Raw genomic sequence first — 25,152 nt, forward strand, 5'->3', positions numbered from 1 at the left:
GAGAGAGAGAGAGAGAGAGAGAGAGAGAGCGCTCTACAGAAGACCAAAATGGGAGAAATGTCCAGTGTGTAGGTCAAAATTCTACATCTCCTTTAACATATGGGGAGAAATGTACAACACTAGAGTGTGTAAACTTTTTGTGAGATATCACTACAAACCTAGTTCAGTAGCATAAAAATACCAACCTAGTGTGGTCACAGGGCAGCAACAAACTCACAGTTTTGGCAGAAATAAAAAAAGTTCTGCTACCCATTAAGCAATGGTAGCTGTTTATGCTAATCAGACATTTCAGACATTTATAATCTGACCCAGCAATCCTGATCCTAGTATTAGCCCCAAAGAAGTAAAAACAGAATGGTATACTTATAATCCCCCAAAACCTGTGGATGGATCAGCAAGCTGGTGCCTCCATACAATGGTGTACCACTCAGTCTCAAACAGGACTACAGTCAGTCTCTCTCTCTCTCTCTCTCTCTCTCTCTCTCTCTCTCTCTCTCTCTCTCTCTCACACGCACACACACACACACACACACACACACACACACACACAGGGGCGGGGCGTGGATCTCAGATGTATTACGCTGAGGAAAGCTGGGTGCAGAAAGACTGCAGCTGTGTGGCTCCACTCACAGGATACTGTTGCAAAGTGGAACTACAACGATGAACCCGTCAGTAGTTACCAGGGGCTCATGAGACTGAAGTCATAGAATGCAGACATCCCCAGAGGTGACAGGATGTTCTATGCTGATTCTGGTTGGGATTCCACAAGTCTAGGCATGCTTATCAGTACATACCGAGTGAAAGTTGATTTTACTGTATAACAGTTTACCCAAAAAATTGACATACATGGGAAAATTAATACCTGAAAAAAGTATTAGGCTGGCCAGAGAAGGCTGAGTAGCTGTACTGACAGCAGATGATGCGCTCAGATAAGAAATACTAGTGGGAAGGGAAGGAAGAGGAACATTTTACAATGGTGAAGACAAGATTCATCAAGAAGACAAACCTAAGCTTACTATCAACTGTTGATACCCAGAAATGTATTCAAAAAGCCCCCATGAGCTAAAAGCTGATGGACTGCAAAACAAACAGGTCAATAATTTGGGGGAGACTTGAGTAATTCATAGAGCACATAGACAGAATTGATTGAAGTTAGAAGTACACTGCATCTGGCCTAATGGACATCTAAGGAGCATTCACTTTTCTTTCCCCTAAAACTCATGAAGTGTTATTATGACTGGCCATGTTGTGGGTCATAAACTAAGGACTAGTGACTTAAAACCACAACAGTTAAGTTAGTACTCATTTGGGAAATCTTAACTATTTGACAGGAACACTTGATCAGTGAAGTCTGGAAGTTCTTGTTGTTCTCCCAGTGCTGATTTTTTAAAAAGACTTATTTATTTTATGTATGTAACTACACTGTCACTCTCTTCAGACACACTAGAAGAGGGCATCAGATCCCATTACAAATGGTTGTGAGCCACCATGTGGTGGCTGGGATTTGAACTCAGGACCTCTGAAAGAGCAATCAGTGCTCTTAACCGCTAAGCCATCTCTCCAGACCCTAGTGCTGATTTATCTGTACCCCAAAAGTAGCCTGGGCCAAGCCGGCTCCCAGAAGACTTGATTCTGACTCGAATCCTTCTTGGCATTGAGAATAGCTGTGGGAACTCACATAGGGGCCGGCTTCTCCTCCGTCTTCACAAGCCCTGTCTGCTCTTGGTCCAGCATTTTCATCTCTCTCAATTGGCTACTAACCACTGTCTTCCTTGCAGGAAGCTACGTGGTGCCTTCGCCCTGCCTCTCCAACCCCTGCCTGAACGGGGGCACCTGTGTGGATGCTGACCAGGGATACGTGTGCGAATGCCCTGAAGGTTTCATGGGCTTGGACTGCAGAGAGAGTATGTTGGCGCTGCTGGGTCTGTGGCCAGGGCTGGAACGGGAGACTGGGGGCCTGCACGTGGCAGCAGAGTTGGGAAGGGTCCTCTCTTGGGTTGTATGTGAAGCAAACTCCGAGAGGGAAAAATAAAGTGTGTGTGTGTGTGTGTGTGTGTGTGTGTGTGTGTGTGTGTGTGTGTGTGTTTAGTAGTTTTGTGGGAGGGTGGCCAAGATGGGCCAGGGTTAGGAAAAGGGAGCCACATTCTTTCACCCATGGATGCTTCTCCCCACCCCCACACAGGAATTCTCAATGACTGCGATTGCCGGAATGGAGGCAGATGCCTGGGTGCCAACACCACCATCTGCCAGTGTCCTCCAGGCTTCTTTGGGCTCCTCTGTGAATTTGGTAGGTTTCTTGTCTAGTCCCTGGACAAAATTAGCAGGGTCTGGGGGAGGGCACCTTCTTCAAGAAGACAAGGTCGCCAGGAAGATGAGTGGGCACTAAAGGAGCTTCTTCCTTCACAGAAGTCACAGCCACGCCCTGCAACATGAACACTCAGTGTCCAGATGGAGGCTACTGCATGGAGTATGGCGGAAGCTACCTATGTGTCTGCCACACGGACCACAACATCAGCCATTGTGAGTGGCTAGGGACAGACCACCAGGGGTCCTGGACAGTGGTGTCTAGCAAGAGAAGGTGCAGGTGATGCCACAGAGTAGGGTTAAGTCAAGAGCCTGCGGGTGTAGGGGGCTCTGGCAACGGCTTCACTTGGGTTGTTGCAAGGAAATGCTTCCAAGGGAAAACATTTTGACAAAGAGACAGCTTCGAAAGCTATCTTCTCTCAGCCCTTAACACATACACTGTTATGTGTGACTGATGCATTTACTACTGTACACCGTTAGTGTAAAGGTATTGGCCAGTCAAGTGATGTCTAATTATATGGAGGATCATGCCACGGGTCAAAGTTAACCTTGTGGGATCTGAAGGTTGAATGTTGCTAAAATCAAGAGTAGGAGAAACTCCAGGGGGTGAGACCTTAGGCCCAAGGTGAGCAATCCAGACGCACACAGAGTGTATTTTAAGTGGCCTTGGGTTTAGCCACAAGGGATGTCAAGGTGACCTTGGCAGGGCTTGTGGTTCAAGACACCATTTCCTCTCTTACCCTAGCTCTGCCCTCGCCCTGCGACTCAGACCCATGCTTTAATGGAGGTTCCTGTGACGCCCACGAGGACTCCTACACGTGCGAGTGCCCTCGTGGATTCCATGGCAGGCACTGCGAGAAAGGTGACTAGAGAGGGGAGGGAAGTGGGGCACAGGATAGGGCACGGTAGATCTGAAGAGAAGCTGGGGGCGGAGCGGAGGCGGGGCGGAGGCGGGGCGTGTGCCTCCGGTCTCTGCTGTCAGCACCACGGAGAGCTCCCAGCCTGCCGCGTTGCTAGCCTTTCCTTTCAGCAGATAATCATTTTGTTCTGGGACCTCCCTCAGCCTCTTTGCTCCACACATCTAGGACAGCTCGAGCCTTACCATTTTTGATAGTTATTTTCGTCACTTGTCCTGGTCTGTAAACCTCGATGGGCTTCACTTTCCCCTCATTATTTTTCCAGTAGATTTTAGAATCATTATATTGAACTTAAAATTTTTTCATTCTGATTTTGTTAAATTTAGTTTAACATAGAGAATGCAAACATTTTACAACATCTAAACACTTAGAATTTAAGTATTCTTCCAAAACATATTGCAGGGGTTGGCCTCTCCACCAGTGCCACCCAGGACTGTCCCTTTCCTGCAGCAGGACATAATAAAACACACCTCAAACCAGGCATCTTAGGAATGTCCTCTACTGAAGGCCTTTGTAACCTTGCTCAGGACTCTAGGCATCTCACAGCTCTGGCTGGTCAGGAGGACCAAGACCACAATGGATTTATTTATGAGGAGCCTCCCCATACCATCTCTTCAGCTAGCCCCAGAGCAGGTTTCTGACAGGGGTGCCTGAGACCCTCACAGTTTCCTCTGTCCTTGAAGTGACAGAGAGAGTTGCTAAAGAGAAGGCCTTCTGCATGGCTATCCCTGAAACCCCATGTAGGGCCCTTCTGGAATCTGCTCTGAGGGACCCTGAGGGAGACCTCTGTGTGCATTTGCTGAGGTGGCATAGGACTGGATGAGGCAGAGACACTGGACCCTGTAAGCCTGGCCTGGAGATAGGTGTGGTCTGTGGGTATGATGTCCCCTAGAACTGTGAACTCTGTGGCTGGAGGTCCAGAGCAGATTCTGGAAGGGACCTCTGTGTGTGTGCTGTGCTGTAGGGCTCAGTTTTCCAGCAGGGAGAGCACTGGCAGGCTTGGGCCGATAGCCTGAGCTCCATGCACCCTTTTTTTAAGCCTGACTGATTTAGCTTCTGCTGTGTTGAGCCTTGGAGTCCAGCTGAGCAGGTCTGTCTTTGGGTCCATTCAGTACCAAAGGACTGAAAAGGCAGCATGGTAACATGGATTCTACACCACTCAGAGGCTGGCTCATGTCCATCGTATCTGTCTGTCTTTCCATACAGCCCGGCCACACCTGTGCAGCTCAGGGCCCTGCCGGAATGGGGGCACATGCAAGGAGACTGGTGACGAGTACCGCTGCACCTGCCCTTACCGGTTCACTGGGAGACACTGTGAGATTGGTGCGGCCCCAAGGCAGGGGTGGGTGGTGATGGACATGCTCTGAGATAGGGCTGGGCCAGCCAGAGTCCAGCTGCACAGGCCCTGACCATGTGCCTGCCTCTCAGGATCACCTTCATGGGACTTGGAGAGGTGGATGTCTATGATACTTGACTCTGATGAGTGTCTTCTGCTTCCAGGAAAGCCAGACTCCTGTGCCTCTGGCCCCTGTCACAACGGTGGCACTTGTTTCCACTACATTGGCAAATACAAGTGTGACTGCCCTCCAGGCTTCTCTGGTCGGCACTGTGAGATAGGTAAGCGGGAGGCAGCCAGGGCTACTCTCCTCGGCACACGTGAAAACTGGGTCAGTGGGCAGGGCTGGGCTGAGAGGGGTTGGGGTAAACTGAGTGCAGGAATACAGAGGACGTTGTGGTGAAAGGGCCTTCTGTGTTCTCGCAGCCCCCTCCCCCTGCTTCCGGAGCCCATGTATGAATGGGGGTATCTGCGAGGATCTAGGAACAGATTTCTCCTGCCACTGCCAACCAGGATATACAGGACACCGGTGTCAGGCAGGTGAGAGTTAGGTGGGTGGGCTGGGAGCACAGCAACTTTTCCTGATCCCCTAGGAGCGGGGCAGGGTAGTGATGGTGTCTTAGATACTGTTCTACTGCTGAAGGCAACTTATAGAAGAGTCTATTGAGGGCTTACAGTTCAGGGGGTGAATCTAGGACTGTCATGGTGGGGAGCATGGCAGCAGGCAGGCATGGTGTTGGAGTGGTAGCTAAGAGCTTACATCCTGATATACAAGCATGCGTCAGAGAGCACTAACTGGGAACGGAAAAGGCTTTTGAAATCTCAAAGCCCACCTCCAGTGATACTCCTCTTCTAACAAACCACACCTCCTAATCCTTCCCAAACAGTTCCACCAAGTGGGGACCAAGCATTTCAATATATGAACCTATAAGGACCATTGTCATTCAAAGCATCAAAGAGGGGAAAAAGGAAGTCAGTTTCTGCGGTGTCTGTCCCCAGAAGCCAGACACTGTCTCCTTGAGTGGGTGGTGAAGGCCTCACTGGGCACAGGGAAGAAGACAGAGATCAAGTGGGTGTCCTGATGTTCACTCAGGACATGCTGGTGTCTCTTGCAGAGGTGGACTGCGGTCAGCCTGAGGAGGTAAAACATGCTACCATGCGTCTCAATGGAACTCGCATGGGCTCGGTGGCCCTGTACACATGTGACCCCGGCTTCAGCCTGAGCGTCCTCAGCCATATGCGTGTCTGTCAGCCACAAGGTGTCTGGAGCCAGCCTCCCCAGTGCATTGGTGATTCTGTGGGCCCTCAGGGATGGGTGGGCAGGGCCAACATCCTCTTCTCAGGACCATATGAAGTTGAACAGAGCCTGAGCACAGGCCCCTCCCCCTTTCCTCTTCGAAAGGAAACTATTCGTTCTGTGGTGATAGCTTTGTTCTGGGCTATTCCTATGCAGGACCTTCTTGTCCTCAGAGCACCCCCCAGAGCAGGTCAAACGGCTGCAAACCTACACTGTAGATAAAGCAGCCAAGGCCAAGACTGTATCCAAGGTCAGGGTCCTAAGAAAGCAGAAATCAGTTCAGGGCCCCACCCAAACCCGTGGAATCAAGTTACATTTAAACAAAATCCTAATTACCACATATGCAGTGAAGAGGGCAGTTCCAGATGACAGCATCTCCAGGGTTCCTGGCATGGCTCTGTCCCAGAGATGGAGTAATTCTGATAGAAACACTGGCTGTGAAGCTGTTGCCATAGCTGCAAGTCATCGAGCTCCAATGTATCAAGCTGTGTGTCAGCTGTCATCAGGAACTGTGCAATCATAACACAGTTCTCATGACACAAAAGGAGGGAACAGCACTTAGGAAGGTGACCATTTCCCAAATGCCTGGAGCAGCTCATCTCACTGTGTGGCCCTACCAAGATAAAGTTCTGAAGAGAAGTGCCCGGCCTCAGGCATCTGCCCTCTGCTTCTGCCTTCCTAGCCCAGGGTTCCTGTGCTTACTCACAAGAGCACCTCTCTCAGTTCTGCTTCTCAGCATGGTGCCACACATGGTACCCCAAAGAGAAGGGTGTTTCAGCAAGGAAACTAGATCCTGAGAAGCACAGCCGTCTCTAAAAGCAGTGACGGGCATCCACTGAGCGGCTGCCATTGGAGATAGAAATATAGAAGACGGACAGACAGCACATGCATTTAATATTGCACCATATAGAGTGACAGTATTTAGAAGTTAATATGGCAGTGGCCATATACATCTGGATCAGTAAATCATGCTGTAAAGGCAAGTATAAAGATGAGACTTAATAATTAAGCCATAATAATTTAAATAACTGACATAATTTATAAGCGGATATAGAAGAAGAATAAGTTGTGGGTTGAAAGACAGTTGGGAGAGCTTTCCCAGAAAGAAGAGGACTAAACTGTGCATGAAAGAAAGTGTAGAGCCTGAGGGGACAGCAGCACCAAGCCTGAGACATCAGGATATCCTGGGATAACAGAAGAACCTTGACCAGCAGGGGGAATGCCACGGTGATAGAATCACACTGACCGCAGACTTCTTACCACAGACGTCAAAGGGAAGAGCGAGTTACTTTTAGATGCGCTTAGGTGAAGACAGAACAATTCACCCCAGTTGAACTATGAAGGCAAACACCACAAGACCTGAAGAATCGCGCCCATTATCCTGTCAGAGCAGAGGGCTCAGAATTTCAGGCATGCTTTCCTATATGAGAAAGGCCACTGACACTTTTATCAAAGGGCAGAGGAATCCAGCCATGCTCCAGTCAGAGAAGCAGAGATCCCCACGCACTCACCACTTCTTGCCTGCAGGAACCTGCCACATGCATGTGAAACCAGGGACTGGTATGAAAATCAGACATCCCATTCTCCCACAAGTCCGAGATTCCATGTCCAGCAGGAGAGAGGCCTTCTCTAGCCCTCAAGAACTTAAAACTAACTGCCACTCACCCCCTGCTCCCTGCAACAGAACCTGACTCAGTAACATCGGAGATGGGCGGCTCAGTCAGGGCGTGGGGCAGAGAACAGAGCTTGGTCTGTACTGCGTTTGCTCTCACCATGCCTGAGGAACAAGAATTTACAACAGATAATCTAAAACCGAAATTATTAAAACAGGACTACAGATGTCCCAGATATCGGAAATCACAAGCTTTTAAATGCTACTATAATGCCATCCACTTAGTGGGAGCTAAGAGGATGAGATAATAAAGAAATTTAAATGACAAAATAAGAGATTCTGAACTGAAAAGGCAACATTTAGATAATTATTGGGATTAAATTGGATTTCCAACAGGATGGGAACAATAGGGAGAAAGTGGGTATTTCTCTTCACAGTGTGACAAAATTATACAAGCTGCAAATCAGAGGGAAAATGTAATTTTTAAATGAACTACAAGTTATGAACAGTTAATTTTAAATGGAGGAGACTATTTGGTGAGAATAGCACTCCCTCAATTTCGAACTACATAGACATTATAAAATTTGAGTTTTTTAGATTATCTAACATTCCTGAGGGCGTAGATTAAAAACTTTAGGAACTATTACTAAATCAAAGCTGGTATTATGTAAAAGAATAATGTTGTCACAGCCAGTGGGATTTATCTCAGGAGCACAGGTTGGCACACCTTCTGAAGATTAATCTGTATCCACAGTATTAGGAAATGGGAGAAAAAGTGATTCTCATTTGCCACAGAAAAAATCACTTAGCAGAACTGAGCTACTGTAAAATAGCTCTTCATTAACTAACAATGGAAGACATTTTCCTGGATCCGAGTAAGAGAATCTGTGAAGAACCTACAGCTCACAAACCACACTGACAAGACTGCCCACCACTGGGAAAGGACGTCCTGGACACTGCTAAGGTGAGACCCTGCATCAGAAGGCACGTCCAGGAAGGGAGGAGGAGTGCAGATGGCAGCCGAGTGCACAGAAGACCCTGAGCATATCCTGCAAGAGAAGCCGCTGGTGAAGCCACTGGTGAATGACATTACAGAAGATGAGGCCATCCATGCACTTCAGATCCCCACTGGGAACATTTGGAATGGCAGTGGAATGGCACTGTGTACGATAGCATCAGACTGTAGCCCTGTGTGTGCAAGACGAATTCTAGGTAAAAGCTAAAACTAAAAACTAAAGCATGTGGGGAAGCTCCTGGCAGATGGAACCACATGGGTCTGCATTCGTTTCCAGTCAGCACTCATGGTGACTGAGTCCTAGTGGACCAGAAACTTAAAGCTTAATTTTGTGGGGAAATATAGGTACACATCTTTTTTACTCGGATACAGAAAAATCCCTTGGGCTACAAAAAAAATATTATCAAAGAAATGAATGGACAAACTGAGTATATAAAAATTAGGAACTTAAAACTTAACCTTTGGAAAAGTTAAATAAAAGCTAGAACATGAGAGAATGCATACGTGTGAATAAAGATAGATCAGGAGGGAAGGGGAGGGGGAGAGTGAGGGAGGGAGGAAGGGAGGAAAGAGAGAAAGAGAGAGAGAGAGAGAGAGAGAGAGAGAGAGAGAGAGAGAGGACACCAGTGACTGATAATGAAAAGAATAAGCCCAATGAAGAAATGGGCAAAGCAGATATGTTGAGGGCCAATGAACATGGAAATGGGCATTTTACTTCACAGTAGTCAGGAAGACGCAAGTGTGCACATCCAACAGTTGTCTGCATCTATCAGAAGTTTGGGAGCATCGGTGAGAAAGTGGACAACAAACTGTCTTGTCGGTTGCTAGAGGGACTCTATACGAGTTGCCAGAAGCACTTGGAAATGATTTGGCAATGTGCTTGGCAAGGTGACTACCAGTGAGGCCTGCATCTGAACCATGCCATTTCCCAGTAAACTTAAAAAACTCCCCTATCTACACCAGGGTATGAGGAGAACCTACAGCACCAGCTTCTGTATTAACACACACACACACACACACACACACACACACACACACACACACACACACACACACACACACACAAGGGCTCACCAAATGAGAAAGGATAATATATGACCCAAGCCAACCATGGGGCATTGAACAGCAGTGAGAGCGGTGAACCAGAGTCTCACAGCAGTGTGGACGTCTCCTACCTGTGAAACGCTGGGTAAGAAAGAATGCTTTTTATGGGACTCTGTCAGCAAAGTTCAGAAGCAACAACAAGCCATGCCTTGTTTAGGCAACTCACCAAACTTTAAAAACTAATTTTAAGGCTGGGCACAGCATAAATATGTCTTTAATCTCAACACACCAGAGAGAGAGAGAGGCAGGAGGATCTCTGTGAGTTCAAGGACAGCCTAGTCTACAAAAAGATTTACAGGACAGCCATGGCTCCATAGTAAAATCCTGTCTCAAAAAATAAATTTAAAAAATAATTTTAAAGAGAGAAAAATGATAGGCCCAGCACAGGGTGTTGAACAGGGGAGAGGTCTGAAAGCCAACAGGTAAATATCATTCTAGCTTCTGATCCCAACATGGCCAGTCTATTTAATTCTTTTTATAAATAATTGTTTATATTTTTATCTTTATGTATAAGAGTGGTTTTGCCTACATTTATGTATGTACACCATGTGGGTGCCTGAGGAAGCAAGAAGAGGGCATTAGAGCCTCCGAAACTGGTGTTACAGAGCCACCACGGGAGTTCTCTGAAAGAGTCATAAATGCCCTCAACGGCTAAGGCACCGCTCCACCCCCACCGTTCATTTACTTAAGAGGGAAATTAGACTTTTCTGAAAGTGAACATTCAAATTCAGAGCACAACTCCTAGCGTATGGTGAACTTATAGACAGTCCCTGAAACATGCTGGTTTCACACGTGTGTGATAGACAGAAAGAGCAGGATCCTTTAAAACCTCAGGAGCAGCCTAGTCATTTCACAGACACAAGCAGGCTTGAGATCCCGAGGGTAAGCCTGGTTTGGCTTCTTTACGTGTCAAGGCATGTTGTAAACTTGCCCAGAGCCCGGAGTGACTTTGTATCCATTTTCATCTAGATTACTAATAGCCACCTTGTTTTGTTCTTGGGGTCTGTCCTTAGAAGTAGATGAGTGCCAGTCTCAGCCATGCCTGCATAAAGGCTCCTGCCAGGACCTCATTGCTGGTTACCAGTGCCTCTGCAGCCCGGGGTACGAAGGAGTCCACTGTGAGCTAGGTAAGAGGTCTGCTGAGGCTTTTGGGGTTCCTCAGCTATGGCTACCTTGTCACACCATCCTTCCCCGGGACAGAACTCTTGTCTAAATAACTATCCCATTCACTGCTTGCTCTCTGGCCATTCTGCTGGCCAGGATAGAGTTTAATGCTCTCTGTCCCCTCTTGCCCTGGAGACTGAGAGCTCATCAGACTCAGGCCTGGGGAGGGGTTGGTGGTGGTGGAGTTACCCGGTGCTCCCAGTTACTGGAGGGAGCAGAGGTCTGACCAATATAAGGCAGGGTGAGACTTTCATCCCTTGTGCCCGTGTGGGGCTTGAAGCTAGGAAACGGAGACCCTGGCTTCCTGAAGGGCAAAGCCTAGGAGCTGCTTCCACAGGTGACGGTAGGGAGCACAGAGCACACACAGAAGCAGCGATGAGGGTGTTAGGTGCTGGAAATGGGCAGCGAACCAACCAAGGAGGAGCAAGTGGATGTGACAGGAGAAAGGCTGTGGTTCAGAGTAGAGCATCCAGGCACTAAGGCCTCAGGGCCTTGCTGATCCTTAGGGAGCAAATAGAATGAATCCTGGGGTCCATGCAGGTAGTTCCAATGTGAGTCAGTGCCACCCCTGTCTGTGCAGAGACAGACGAGTGCCAAGCACAGCCCTGCAGAAATGGAGGCTCCTGCAGGGACCTCCCCGGGGCTTTCATCTGCCAGTGCCCTGAAGGTTTTGTTGGAACCCACTGTGAAACAGGTAGGGTTCTTTCAGGAGGGTCCCACAGAACCAGGGCTGCTGGGAGATCAGAGGGGAAGCCAGGAGCCATCCTCTTGCTGGACAAGCCACCCAGAGAGAGAAACCCCCAAGGCTGTGGTGACCTGGAGGGAGGAAGGAAACTGGGCGGGGGGTCCCTGAGAGCCCCTCCTACCCACAGGTGTGCCATACCCCTCTCCTGGCCATTGCTCCTTGCCTCCCCCTATCCCGTCTTCCCGCTGTCCTCTCCTCCCTCCCCCAGAGTCCCTCCCTGCAGCTCGGGCCAACCCTTTGGGTGTTCTCCAGAGGTGGATGCCTGTGCCTCCAGCCCCTGCCAGCACGGAGGCCGGTGTGAGGACGGTGGTGGGGCCTACCTGTGCGTGTGTCCAGAGGGCTTCTTCGGCTACAACTGTGAGACAGGTAGGATGTCACTGAGGGCCTTCCTCGCCTGTCTGGTCTCCTTGACACCCCATTTGCTTCCTTCATCTTCCTCCCCTTCCAAAAGGAACACATGCTCAGTCCACAGCCTTACACCCACCTTAACTGGCTCTGTGGTCCCTGGACAGGCTGAGCGTGCATCCCCAGAGCCCCGCACACACTGTCCTTTCCACCAAGAACTCTTTTCCCTATTAGCACTCGATAGATCCCTCTACCCGGCCTTCCAGGACACAGGCACCCACAGCAGTTTACCTTTGCCTATAAGGCCCAACACCAGAGTGTTCCTGGACAGTGTTCTAGTCTCTCTCTAGGTTGCAGCACCAACCTAGAGCCAAGCTTGTTTGGGCCATACAGTGCCTGGCAGGCAGCTCTGCTCTGAGCTTGAGAGGCAGAGAGAGATAGCAGATGCCATGGCACTACCCCACCCCTCCCCTACCCATACCACCTATGCAACAGGAAGCTGAGGTACAAGAAAACCCCAACTCCCCTTTCACTGTTATTTCCCCCATTAGTGAGTGACCCCTGCTTCTCTAGCCCCTGTGGGGGCCGCGGCTACTGCTTGGCCAGCAACGGGTCCCACAGCTGTACCTGCAAAGTGGGCTACACAGGCAAGGACTGCACCAAAGGTGAGGGCCAGGAGCTCCGGGAAGGAGGATGGAGGAGCAAGGGGGCCAGAAGGTAGGCCAGGGGCCAAGTGGGAAAGATGGGCAGGCAGTTGCTGACCTAGGTCCCCTTCAGAGCAGGGAGGGGGCACTAACAGCCACATGTGTAGAAATGCAAACCTCCAAAGGGCCATGTGGCCCCAGTGAGAAGACTCCCTGCTAGGAATGATCTGGGTGACCAGGCCCCAGGGCCAATCTAGGTGACTTGACTGGGAGCTACTCTTCCCTGCTTAAAGGCTAACCCCTCCACCTCCTTTGTGTTTGGTGCAACCTTGAAGAGCTCCTCCCACCAACAGCCCTCAGGGTAGAAAGGGTGGAGGAGAGTGGGGTCTCCATCTCCTGGAGCCCACCCGAGGGCACCACGGCCAGACAGGTGCTGGACGGCTATGCAGTCACCTATGCCTCCTCGGATGGATCGTCCAGGCGCACGGACTTTGTGGACCGGAGCCGCTCCTCTCACCAGCTTCGGGCCCTGGCAGCCGGCCGTGCCTACAACATCTCTGTTTTCTCAGTCAAGAGAAACACTAACAACAAAAATGACATCAGCAGGCCTGCAGCCCTGCTCACCCGCACCCGTGAGTTTTTCAAGGTGGCCTGGCCACCACTGCCCAGGAGTGGACCCTGTTCCCTACCCACCCACTTTCAGCAGACAGCTCTGAGGGGGTGGGAGGGGCTGCCTTTCCTACAGGAAAAGATTCGATAACCACAGGGGTGGGTCGGAGAAATGTCGGGTAGAAAGCAGCAGGCACTGGGCTGGGCCGTGAGGAGCAGGTGGCGTAGGTGGCATCAGCTGAGCGGCTTGTTGCCCTGCAGGACCCCGCCCTATTGAAGACTTCGAGGTCACCAACATTTCAGCCAATGCCATCTCAGTGCAGTGGGCTCTTCATAGGATCCAGCATGCCACTGTCAGCAGGGTTCGAGTGTCTGTCCTCTACCCTGAGGACACTGTGGTCCAGTCCACGGAGGTGGACAGGAGTGTGGACCGCCTCACATTTGGGTAAGAGGAGATGCCTCAGGAACACAGAGGCCTACAATGTTCTTTGTGTACCTGCCATTCTTCACCTAAGTGGGGCTGGGGCCTGATCTGCCCCTCAGGGAGGCGGCCAGGACCACTGTCAGCGAAACGTGACTCCTGGCCATTTAGAGCTAACCCCTAGATGCTCCTCTCCTCCCTGCCTGCTCTGACAGGGACCTGCTGCCAGGGAGAAGATACAGTGTGCGGCTAACCACCCTCAGTGGGCCTGGAGGAGCTGAATATCCTACAGAGAGCCTGGCCTCAGCTCCGCTGAACGTGTGGACCCGTAAGCAGACAGGCAATTCCTGCCTTCAGTAGTCACATACGTACCCTCGAGACCCAGGGCTTCCCTCCTGGCATCCTATCCTGCCCAAAGTGTCCTTACACTGTAAACTCAGACCCTGACCTCCTTGAGATCTCTTCACTTGGATGGGCAGGGGGAGAAGCCTTCTGCCAGAGACATTGTTTAAGACTGCACCAGCACCTGAATACAGCAAGATGTTCCTCAGTATGCCTTTAAGGAGCAAACTGGGATGATGTCACTAGGGTTTTGGGTCATGTGACCAGCCCACTCCGGCTACATTTCTTGGTATTACTGGTCCATGTGCCCTTTCCGTTGTATGAATTGTGAAGAGTGTGAGAGCAGTGGGAATTTACAAAGCAAGGATGACTACTAGGTACAACTCTGTGCCTCCCAGACTCAGGACTGCCCATCTGTGGCCCTCAGACACTTGGGGAGCATGTTTGAGGCATGACCTAACTTTTGCATACAGGATCCCTGTGCCATACACCCCCCCCCCCAGATGACAGGATGACAGCATTAACTAGGATGACAGTAGGCAGTAACGAAGGCTGTCTTCAGATGCAGCTCCAGATCCCTCACAGTCCTTAGATCATGTTTCACTACATGCCCTTTGACCTCTCACCACTTCCTTCTGTCCATTCCTCATCCAGGGCCTTTGCCTCCAGCAAACCTGACTGCCTCTCGAGTCACAGCGACCTCTGCCCATATGGTCTGGGACCCGCCCACTCCAGGCATCTCACTGGAGGCTTACGTCATCAATGTGACCACCAGTCAGAATACCAAGAGCCGCTACATCCCCAATGGGAAGCTGGTGTCCTATACGGTGCGTGATCTGATGCCAGGTCGGCGGTACCAGCTCTCGGTCACAGCGGTGCAGAGCACAGAGCAGGGCCAGCTGCACAGTGAGCCTGCGCACCTCTACATCATCACCTGTGAGTTAGTTCCCTGACAGGACGGCCTGGGATGCTGTTCAAACCCACGGCTGCTGTTTGCTGCTGTTGGGGTGTGGGATCCTTGCCCAGAAGAGGCAGCATAGACAACTTGCATGGGCCATTCCTCGGAACAGAGATGTAGGCATAAGGGTGAGGAAGGACAGTTGACAGCATGAGCCTCATCTTACACTGTTTTACCAGTCCAATCCCAGCAGGCTTAGCAGCAAATACAGGACCTCACCGTGAAAGAGCTACCAAGCAGGCAGCAATGCCGAGGCCCAGGCCTGACCCAAAAGGGGCCACTGGGCATGAACACCAGAGGGCGGGGCAAGAGACTACAAGTAGCTGGGTAGGGCAGGAAGGGTAAGAATGAAAAGCTGGGGTGTAGACATTCAGGTGGCCACATTAACAACCTCACTCTATTCCCAAGGTGACAGGGCACTCAGCTGGAGCCCAAAAGTGTCCTGTGTGCCCCTTATTACCTTCTCAAACCTTACGTGAGGTGCTGTATGAGAGAGTTTCAGGAGTGCAGGGAGCAGAACTCAGCGAGAAAACAAGCAGAAGGTGCACAAGAAAACAAGACAGCGGGTTCTCAGAGTCAGGCCAGTGCTCTCTAAGACAGTGAGGCTCCACTCCCAGCCTTCTGGGCCCCTCCTCCATTCTCATCCCAGCCCCAGCCGAGGCTGCTTTGTGAACTTGACAGTGAAGGCAGTGCTTATATACTAATTCTCACACCCAACCCTCTCAGAGTCAGGATGAGGCAGACAGAGAAGGAAGGAAGTCACTTTGCTTGAGAGTCCGAAGGGACATGACACTCAAGGGTGGTAAGGGCCTGGCTATAGGAAAGCTGCACATCAGGAAAACAACGATTGATCCAGTCTAGCCTCCACTTAGCAAATCAGGACTCTGCTGGGGAGTGGGGGGAGCTGGCCTTCCAGACCAGTGCATCTGCTGCAGCATAAATGCACAGCCTCTTCTCAGAAAGGTACAGCTTGTGACAAAGACTTCTTAGGCGATGTGCTCCTCTCTCTGCCCAGCCTAAGTGGGGCTGGGTTTGAGCTGCCACTTCTGCAGTAGGGGCAGAGACAGGAACACTAGGCAGCCTAGTTGGTGGCAACTCCCCTTTCTCCTTTTTTGGCAGCCCCCAGGGATGGCACCGACAGGCGCTGGCACCAGGGAGGACACCACTCACGAATGCTCAGAAATAGGCCGGCCCCTTTGCGCCTGCCAGAACTGCGCCTCCTCAATGACCACGGTGCCCCTGAAACACCAACCCAGCCACCCAGGTACACACCCTAGCCCCAGCCCTGGGCTCCCAGTCTACACTCTCAACCCATGACCCGCCTACCCCTGTCTGCAGGTTCTCAGAGCTTGTAGACGGAAGAGCAAGAGTGAGTGCCAGGTTTGGTGGATTGCCCAGCAGAGCAGTAACTGTGAGATCACGTGCGTATTGCAAACTTCCTGGCACCAACCCAGTAGCAACTCTAGTGGCATCACTACCCTTGCCCCTGGCATGAAATATGTTGAGGTCCTTAAAATCTGGGTTTAAAGATTGCACTGGCCAGTCAGTCCTGGCTTTGCTAGCAACCTCAATCCTGGCCATGTGCTTTTAAGACTTCTAGGGTAGCTGGAAAGGCTCCTGCCATCCGCTTACCCAGGTAAAGGGCAGTCCCTGAGTCTGCCTGGGAGAGGCCAGGCCCCTAACCTCAAGGGCAGAGAGCAGAGGACACGAGTAAGTGAGAGGACAGGCAGTGACAAGAGGGGCACCAAGCCCAGATGTGAGAGAACGGATGCCTATGGGTGGGCAGATATGAGTACCAAGAAAGGGATCACCAGGCTTGCAGACAAAGGGGCCAAGAGGAAATGCCTAGGGCAGAGATAAGCTCCATAGGGATGGCTTATAGCTGGGGCCAAGAACCAAGACGGCTGAAAATGCTGATGAGGAAGAGAAGCCCCATCCCACCTCAGAGAGCATGGCTGAGGGCAAAGGAAAGGAGACCCTGACCCTGGGGAGGAGAGAGAAGCCCAGACATCAGCTGGCATCAACGAGGCCCCTTAGGAAGCAGCTTCGGGAAAGCAGAACATGTGGCTTTCGGAGGGTCAGGGAGAATGAGGCTCAGCCTCCACTGGGGGACATTGCTGGGGCCACAGTGATCTTTGCCAGTGTGGGAGATCAATGGGTGGACCAGGGCATGAAGCAAGGGCCATGTGGTCACCCTTAGCTTCTCCTAGAACCCACTACTCCGGTGCCGCTCAAGAACACAGAGGCCCCTGAGCAGGCCCGTCTGGCCCTTCAGCTACCCAAGAACAACAGCAAGGACACAGAAAGTAAGTCATGTGTGTGGAAGGGAAGGGGGCTGGTTGTTCTCCATAGCTACTATGGTGAGAGGCACCACAGTGGAAAGCTGCGAAGTATCAGGTCTGCCCAAGGGAGTTGGCACTGCAGCTGAGACAATCTCCCACTTCATGAGAGGCCAGAGAGCAGGACACACACAGGATCTGTCTTAGAAAGGCTGGGCCACTCTCCTTATTTCCAGTGACCCCCCACCTTGCCCCTCCTCACCCACTTTGGGGATCCACTTCAGGCCACCCAGCTCACTTCCTAGAGGAGGTGGACATCAGTGAAGAGTGGCCATTGAGCAAACCCTGGCTTGAGGAATGCTACCCCAAGCTTGGCAAAATGTAGGGCTACTTGTAGCCTAGACTGTTCTGTCCCCACGTAGCACCAGATGATTCCAGGACCTCTGGGCAAGCAGCCAGCAGCGCAAACAGATGCCTCTTCAACTGTCAGGCTCTTGCTCTGTCCTTCGCCCTCTAAGCCCTCTAGGGATTATGGATTAGATTCCAAGGTCCTCCTTCCTCCTCCTGAGTCAGACACTTAAGACTCTGTTCACCTAGCCCCACAAAGACCAGAGTACTTGGTGGAGGTGTAAGCCCCACAGTAACCTCACCTGAGAAACTGCCCTGGAAGGACAGCTGTTCATATTAAGGATGTTACAGTGCCAGAGGTACAAACAGAGGGCCCACTGATCCTGAATTAAGTATTCTCCCCACCCTGGGACACCCGTACCAGCTCTTGACCCTGTGCACCCTGGGAGGGTGGCTGTGCATGCTGTGGCATGGAAACACTCCTGACCAGTTTGTCCTGCTTTCTGAGAAGATAAGGCAGGCTCACTGGACAGTTACCTTGGCCCTGTGAGTACCAGTTGTTCCCTTTCATAAAGCCCAAAACAGTCTGTTTTCCCTATGGGTTCAGTCTCCTGGGCTCCATCTCAAAAAGAAATCCAAGTGGCCCCAAGGCCATTGTCACCCTGCAGTGGGGTACATTTCAGTGACATTACAAGAAAGAGAACCCCTTAAGGCCTCAGACACAAAACTACTCATGACCTTCGGTTCCTGTCACACCCATGCTGTCTGTCCATCTGTCTGTCATTAGGTTGCCTTTGATAATGATGGGTCCTGGCCCATGCTAGAATCTGGTAGGAAGTTAGTCTTGTGGTTTTTCTCCTGGGCCCTGCATGCAGCCCACTCTGTCCTGCACTCTGAGTCCTTAGTCTTAGAGAGGCTGGATGGTAGGGGTGGGAGGGGTGTGTCACACATGACAACAGAGAGTCCTCTGTAAGAAACACACTCTAACCCAGCTCTTGGTCACCTGAATCAAGTGTCCCCACATGCGTGGGTCTATTCTGGGCTGTCTCCTTTGTTTCAGCATTTCCCTTCTGTGAGCCAATTCATCTAACTTAATGTCGCTGGCCTTCGGTGTGAACCTACTACATACTGAGGACCTCGAAGGGTCTCAACCTTCCTTTCAGTTGTCCTTCCTTCTCTGTATGCTGGCCTTTGTCTAGTACACAAGGAAACAAGCTCTGAAGGCCGTGTGTGCCCACACACATTTCTCAGCCCTCACTCAGTATGCCAGGTTCAGATTCCTCTCTCCACTGTCATCTGGTGTCAGTCTTGTTCTCGTTTCCTTGTAGGTCATCTGACCCTTTTCTCTGCAAGAGTTGGACTTTTCTTCCCTGAGTAAAAGAGTATCCCCCAAAAAGCCCTCAGGAGTCCCTAAAGCACATTAATGCCCCCAAAGGGTGTTTCCTCACTAAATAACTTTCCCGGTCAGGGATGTACCTTCAAATCCCAGGAAGAATCTATGGAGAGGAGGCAGGTTCCCACAGCAGCCATCCTAGGATGGAGAGACCTCAAGGGCAAGTGTGAAAAAGTAAAGGGTAATCCTAGATATTATCCCTGGCTTCTCTCCACTCCTCACTCCAGAAGCAAGGTATCTGGATTATTATGATTTATCCCCCGAGACACCAATATCTGGCTTCTACCAGAAGGATAAGCAGGGACCATCCCCACAATAGCAGGCAAGTACAAGGCTTGAATAGCTTTGCTGTATAAATCACCCATCAGGTACGGCACATTGCCCTGCCACAAGGTGCTGCCACACCCCACAGACCCATTCACTGCTCGCTCTTGCTCTCTCTCATGCTCTCTCTCATGCTCTCTCTCTCTCTCTCTCTCTCTCTCTCTCTCTCTCTCTCTCTCTGTGTGTGTGTGTGTGTGTGTGTGTGTGTGTGTGTGTGTGTGTGTGTGCGCGCGCGCCCCTACACCTCCATCTCTGTCCTGAGGAGCCACCAAGGTACTTCGCATCACCATAGATATTCTAGACTTTTATGAAAAGTATAGTAGGCTCTTATTAACCTTTCTGAGGCTCTGCCAATTGCAGATTCACGCACAAGTGACAAGCGTGTCAGCCATGGTCCTCATAGTCCTGGCTGTCCCATGCACGGAGGGTGAGGACTGATGATAAGAACTCTTAGATTTTCAATACTCTCACATACTTCCTTATCCTGTAGGGCTGCTGTAAACATCTCTGGGCATTATGCACAGTACCTAAAATTCATATGGAAATGCAAGATTCAGGATAGCAAAACATTTTCTGAAAAGAGGAAACAGGTAGGAAAATTCATATTCCTGATATCAAAACATGCTGTAAGCCAAGTATGACACTCCTTAAGGACAAACTGAGTATACAGGGCAGAAGGGACAGTCCAGACTAACCACATATCTATTGCTAAGTGGTTATGACGAGGGGACCAAGACCACACCACAAGGAATGGACGGTCTCCTCAACAAGCAGTTGAGTCCCAGTCCAGACCCAGTCAGCACTGTTAGCATCCTGCACCAGTGTCTAACAACAGGAGGAAGACAGGTTTGCCACTGCTGTCCTTGTGTATCATCAGGGGATGCAGCCTGCAGTGCCAGCAGGCCTCCCTGGCCCGGAAGCTGACAGTCTTTCCTGTTTCCAGGTACCCCTGGCAGCTGTTCAGAAGACACCTGTCAGAATGGAGGCACCTGTGTCCCAGGTGCCAATGCCCACAGCTGTGACTGCAGGCCTGGGTTCAAAGGCAGACACTGTGAGCTTGGTAAGTCAGACCTGACTACTAAGCAGGTACTGGCCTCAGGGCAACTGTGATGATAGATAGCCTAGGACTTGGCCCTTGGATTTTGACCTTTCAAGATGGCTTCCCCCAAGTTGGCTTTCAACCTGTGAGGTAATAAGGCAGGGGTCCAAAAGAACTCAGGATAGTGGATGTGTGGCCTCAGAGATGAAGCGTGAACCACAGGGACAGAGGGATGCCCAAAGCACTGGTCGAAAAGCACTGTGGAACAAAGCTTAGGAAGTCAGGAACCGGGGTGGTGGTTTCATAGCAACATCTCAGGAGCCAGGCTGATGAGAGGGACAACAGATTCAGTGGGAGGACGATAAGCTCAAGAGCACATTTGGACTGAGTACCAAAAGTGCTGGAGGCTCCCAGGAAGACACGAAAGAATCCTGAGGTCACAAGGAACTTAAGGAAACCAGCCTGCAGATACTGAACACCCTGTAGCAAGTCCCAGGCCCAGAAAGTAGCTGGCACAGAGCCACAGGCTGGCACAGGTGCTTCCTGGGGGAGGGGTCTCGCTTGAGAGGTGGAAAGAACCTCCTCCTAAGAGTCAGCCTTTCTTTCTCCTTTGTGTCATAGCCTGTGAAAAAGTGCCCCGCCCCTGCACACGGCTGTTCTCTGAGACCAAGTCATTTCCTGTCTGGGAAGGAGATGTCTGCCACCATGTGTAAGTCAGCTCTGTCTCCGTGCCCTGGTGTTGTGTCCTTATTACCTGAGGAATGATGGAAACTAGACACTGGCTTTGACCATTCCTGGCTAAACTGCTTGTTCAGTCCTTGCAGCCAAGAGTTGACTAAAGAGAGGACAGGCTGATTCCCATGCATGGGAGCCCTCACAGAGTTCCAGGACCTGCATCTCCTCCTTTCCTTAAAGCCCAGAAATAGTACAGCACACAAGAACTTCTGTCCCAGCTCTACCATTAACCCACCTGATGTGGCCCTGGGCAAATCACTCTCACCTCAGTTTCTTGCTTGGGAACAGGAAGGAGGACTGCTTATCTCGACTCTCGAGACCCTCCTTGCTATAAGAGGAGTATAAGCTCAGTGCTTTTGTGTGCTGGATTGTTCCAGGCACTCAGAGAGCCAGATGCTCACACCCAAATAAGGGCGGCCATCACAAAGCACATCTGCTACACAGTGTAAACAAAATCAGGAAGTGCCCAGGAAGAAAGAGAGGAAAGCCTAAGATGGGGAGAGCTAGGGGCAGGAGTCTCCCTTCATGGGAGAGGGACACTGAACAGATATGGAGAATGTTCCAGACATCAGGTCTATCTGTTACAAGGTCCTGTGGCAGGTTGTACCTACTATGTCTGAAGGACAGCAGAGACCAAAAGAGCAGACAATGTGAGAACAGAAGAAGGAAGAGTTCCTGGGATCTTGGAGACCCTCACGTGGGCTGTGGTATCTGCTCTGCAAGAATTGTGGAGCTCCTGAAGGGCTCTGTGCAGAAGGTGGTGTGTGACCACCCTGTACAGGCCACCCTGATGCTCACTCTGATGCAAGGCTTAGTTGGTGAGAGGAAAAACTAGGAGGCCCTCATCCATGTGGGTGTGCAGAGGCAGCCAGGACCCACAAGAGCAATTAGCCCGATACTAGTCTATACTGACACACTCCTCTGGCTCCTGGCCATTCTGCCTATACCGGAGCCTGCCTCTCTGTTAAAGGTCCCTACCGTGTGAGGATAGTCCTTCATTCACCAACTGTTTAATTCTGTTCTTGTATGTGCATCTTTGAAGAGACTCCCCTGTATCTAACAGATAGATCTTGCTTGTTTTCAGTCTTTCATTAGTGTTTAGATCATTTTACACTTATCATAATGGGTAATGAGGCTGGGTTTAAATCTATCAGATTACATATCGTTTCATATTGTTCCATCTGATCCTTACTGCATTTTCCTCTTTTCTGGCTAATTTTGGGTTGCTGGCTCATAGATTATACTCGTTTCATTTTGTCCAGTAGTCACTCTAGGGTTTACAGTACACACCTTCAACTTTTCTTTTACCTTGAGTTGCTTGCGCAAATCTGTAGTTATAGGAGGCTTCTACCTTTGAATCATCATCAGACTGCCTTCTGTTCCCCGCAATAAATGCCCCAGCACTGCTGGCCAGTCATCACCACTCAGTACCCAAAGCCTTGCTTTCCCACACTCATCACTCCTGTGTGTAAATCTAAGATTCTGTCAGGTATCATTCTCCTTCCCTGGAAAACTTAATGGAACATTTCTCAGTACACAAATCCATAGATCTTAAAGCCTTAATTTGGACGTAAGTGTGTTAAATATAGGATTACCGGCAGATGGTTACAATTAGAATTACTACTGTGACATTCTTGGCATAAATGATGTAAAGGCAGGTTTATTTTGATTCACGGCTACAGAGGCTTCGGTCCATGATGGTCAAGTGGAACAGCTCATGTAGTGGAAGAGAACGCCTATCTGTGGGATGGTACTATCCACATCATGGCAGAATCTCTTCTCCTGCTGTCTGCAAACATTCTCAGACACAACCAAAGATGTGCTCACTACCCCATGGGCTTCTTGGTGCCATCGTGATGACAAGATTGGCCCTCTCCCTGCTCTCTGCCTCTGGCTTACCCAGTCTTCTCCACACTGTGGCGCCTTCCTTATTTCCTCTCTAGTGCTGTTTCTGGCCAACTTGATTATATGTTTTGATTCAGGTACTATTTTTATTCCCCAGAATATTCATTTACTTATTTTGAGAGGGTCTCTCTTTGCAGGCCTGCCTGTCCTGTAGACCAGGCTGGCCTCGAACTTGGAGATCCACCTGTCTCTGCCTTCAAAGTGCTGGGATAAAAGGTGTGCAATGCCATACTCACTTCTCTGGAATTTGTTAATATTTTATTTCTGAGGTTTTGGCTTATATCAAATCTGGGCCATAGTTCACCCCCCCCCCCATTCCTCTTCTCTATTTTTAGAGCTCAGTTATGAATATGTTTGACTAATATCGTCCCATGGGTCACTGTAGGTCTTTTTGTTGTTATGAAGCATGGTAAGTAGTGCAGATCTGAATATGTCTCTGCCTCCTGGTAGGTAGTTTGTATTCCTAGGTGTTCAATGCCACATGCCTTTTCTTTTACATCATCTAGTTTATTATTAATCCAACCCAACAGATTTAATTTCAGATACTTGTGGATGGCTGTTTGGTTAGCTTTGGGGATTTTGTTTTTTGTTTTTCAGTCTTAAGATTGACTCCAAGGCTGCTCGGCAGGTGCTGTGCACGGAGCCACATCCCCAGCACAGACACCATGCTTTATCACTGATCAGCTTTCTCCCTTCACTTTGCTCATATTCTCCTTTAGCTCTAAGTGTATGGAGCAGATAGACAGCAGTTGCTTTACAGGTCTTCCTCTTTTTCCTGAATTGTTTTCTACTCCATTAGTTTTCTCCAGGCTATATATCACACCGGTTTTGTGTCTGGTCTTTTTTTTGGGGGGTGGGGGGTGGGGGGGTGGCTTTTGGCTCTTATGATTCTTTATATATGTCCTAATTTATCAGATACTGAACAATATAGATTTTATATTTCTGAGTGGTGGGTTTATTTTCAAGAAAGGTATATTTGTTGTAATGTTTTCTGCAAGGCAGGCTTTGATTAGTTTGATCCTTTTGAGGATTTAGGGAGGCTTTAGAGGAGGTATCATGTAGGGCTAATTTCACCCCTTCTGTGGTACCACTCTTGGCTCAGGTCTGTGGCCCAGCTGCTCAGGACTCCACCCTGTGCATGTGCAGCTCACTTTTCCTCACAGATTTCCAGATTGTTCTCTGTGGAGCCCTCTCCACTCCAGAATATTTCTTCACAAGCTCCAGTTGCCCCTGCCTCCCCAACTCCAGCCTGTTTCCTCAATACTGTGACCACTGCCTACTTTCAAAAAGTGCTGCAGGCTCAATGGCATGGTGGCTCAATGTCCACAGCATACTTCTCTCTTCTCAGGGCATGCAATTTTTCTTTGGGCCATTTTCTAGCTTCTGAAAATAGTTATTACTTCCTGTGGTAGTAGTTCCAAGTTCTGGGGTAGTTGAAGCTGAAGTTAATTCCAGGTCTTCTATTCCCTCACAGTCAGAAGTCCTCCAACGTACCCTCCAAAACTAGTGCAAGCAGGAGCTTTGCTATGAACTCTGATTTTCTTTCCAATGGGTCAGACACAGAAATGACAACAGACCCAAATACACCCCCATTCCTACTGAATGGACAAGGATGGTGTGAGTAGATCCCACTCACATGAAACCAAGACCTGGATGCTAAGGAGGCTTGCTAGTGTTGCCTTAATAAATGGGATAGGTAGGCCCTGCAGGCCTCCTGGCCCATGATGCCTGCCTTTGAGGCTTGCAAGTGCCAGACTTCACAGCTGTGTTCTTGAAACATTCATAAAACAGAAGAGTCGAGTGCCCTAATTTGCTTTCTATTGTGATAAGGAACACAACAAAAAAGCAAATTGGGGAGCAAAGTATTTCTCTCATACTTCACAGTGTATTGGCAGGGAGAGTCAAGGCAGGAACACAAGCAAGACAGGAACCCAGAGAGACTAAAGCAGAGATCACCAGTGCTGCTTATTGACTTGCTTCCCATGGCTCATTCCACACGCTCTCCTATACCACCAGGCCCACCGGCCCAGGAGTGGTACTAGTCACAGTAATCTGGGCCCTCCCACAGCAATCATTAAGAAGAGGTTCTCACACACTTGTCTATAGGCCAATCTGATAGAGGCATTTTCTCAAAGGGTTGAGGGAGGGGACTGAAAGGGGGGGGGGTTGGGAGGTGGGGGCTGCGACCAGGATAAAGTGAATAAATAAAATGGGAAAAAAATAAAGTTCCCTCTTCCCATATGACCCTATTTTGTGTCAAGCTGACCTAAAAAAACAAACAAACAACAACAACAACAAGCCTAACCAGTACATGGA

At 49.9% G+C, this 25,152-nt stretch overlaps 1 protein-coding gene across 10 annotated transcripts in view; it reads left to right on the top strand.

The window, feature by feature from the left end:
- The window catches only part of Sned1 (sushi, nidogen and EGF-like domains 1), a 59,905-nt gene that overhangs the window by 29,283 nt on the left and 5,470 nt on the right, over positions 1 to 25,152 (top strand). The window contains 21 exon segments of one of the 10 annotated variants that reach the window (NM_001413841.1): positions 1,779 to 1,904; positions 2,183 to 2,287; positions 2,407 to 2,520; positions 3,050 to 3,166; positions 4,428 to 4,544; positions 4,722 to 4,838; positions 4,984 to 5,097; positions 5,673 to 5,846; positions 10,599 to 10,712; positions 11,330 to 11,443; positions 11,747 to 11,860; positions 12,391 to 12,504; positions 12,819 to 13,115; positions 13,354 to 13,537; positions 13,729 to 13,841; positions 14,510 to 14,791; positions 15,933 to 16,077; positions 16,152 to 16,234; positions 17,024 to 17,119; positions 20,101 to 20,217; positions 20,818 to 20,905. In NM_001413841.1, the coding sequence (NP_001400770.1) occupies positions 1,779 to 1,904; positions 2,183 to 2,287; positions 2,407 to 2,520; positions 3,050 to 3,166; positions 4,428 to 4,544; positions 4,722 to 4,838; positions 4,984 to 5,097; positions 5,673 to 5,846; positions 10,599 to 10,712; positions 11,330 to 11,443; positions 11,747 to 11,860; positions 12,391 to 12,504; positions 12,819 to 13,115; positions 13,354 to 13,537; positions 13,729 to 13,841; positions 14,510 to 14,791; positions 15,933 to 16,077; positions 16,152 to 16,234; positions 17,024 to 17,119; positions 20,101 to 20,217; positions 20,818 to 20,905 (2,845 nt within the window). 10 annotated transcript variants of the gene reach the window in all.

The sequence above is a fragment of the Rattus norvegicus genome, chromosome 9 (genome assembly GCF_036323735.1).
Source record: "Rattus norvegicus strain BN/NHsdMcwi chromosome 9, GRCr8, whole genome shotgun sequence".
Classification (NCBI taxonomy): domain Eukaryota; kingdom Metazoa; phylum Chordata; class Mammalia; order Rodentia; family Muridae; genus Rattus; species Rattus norvegicus.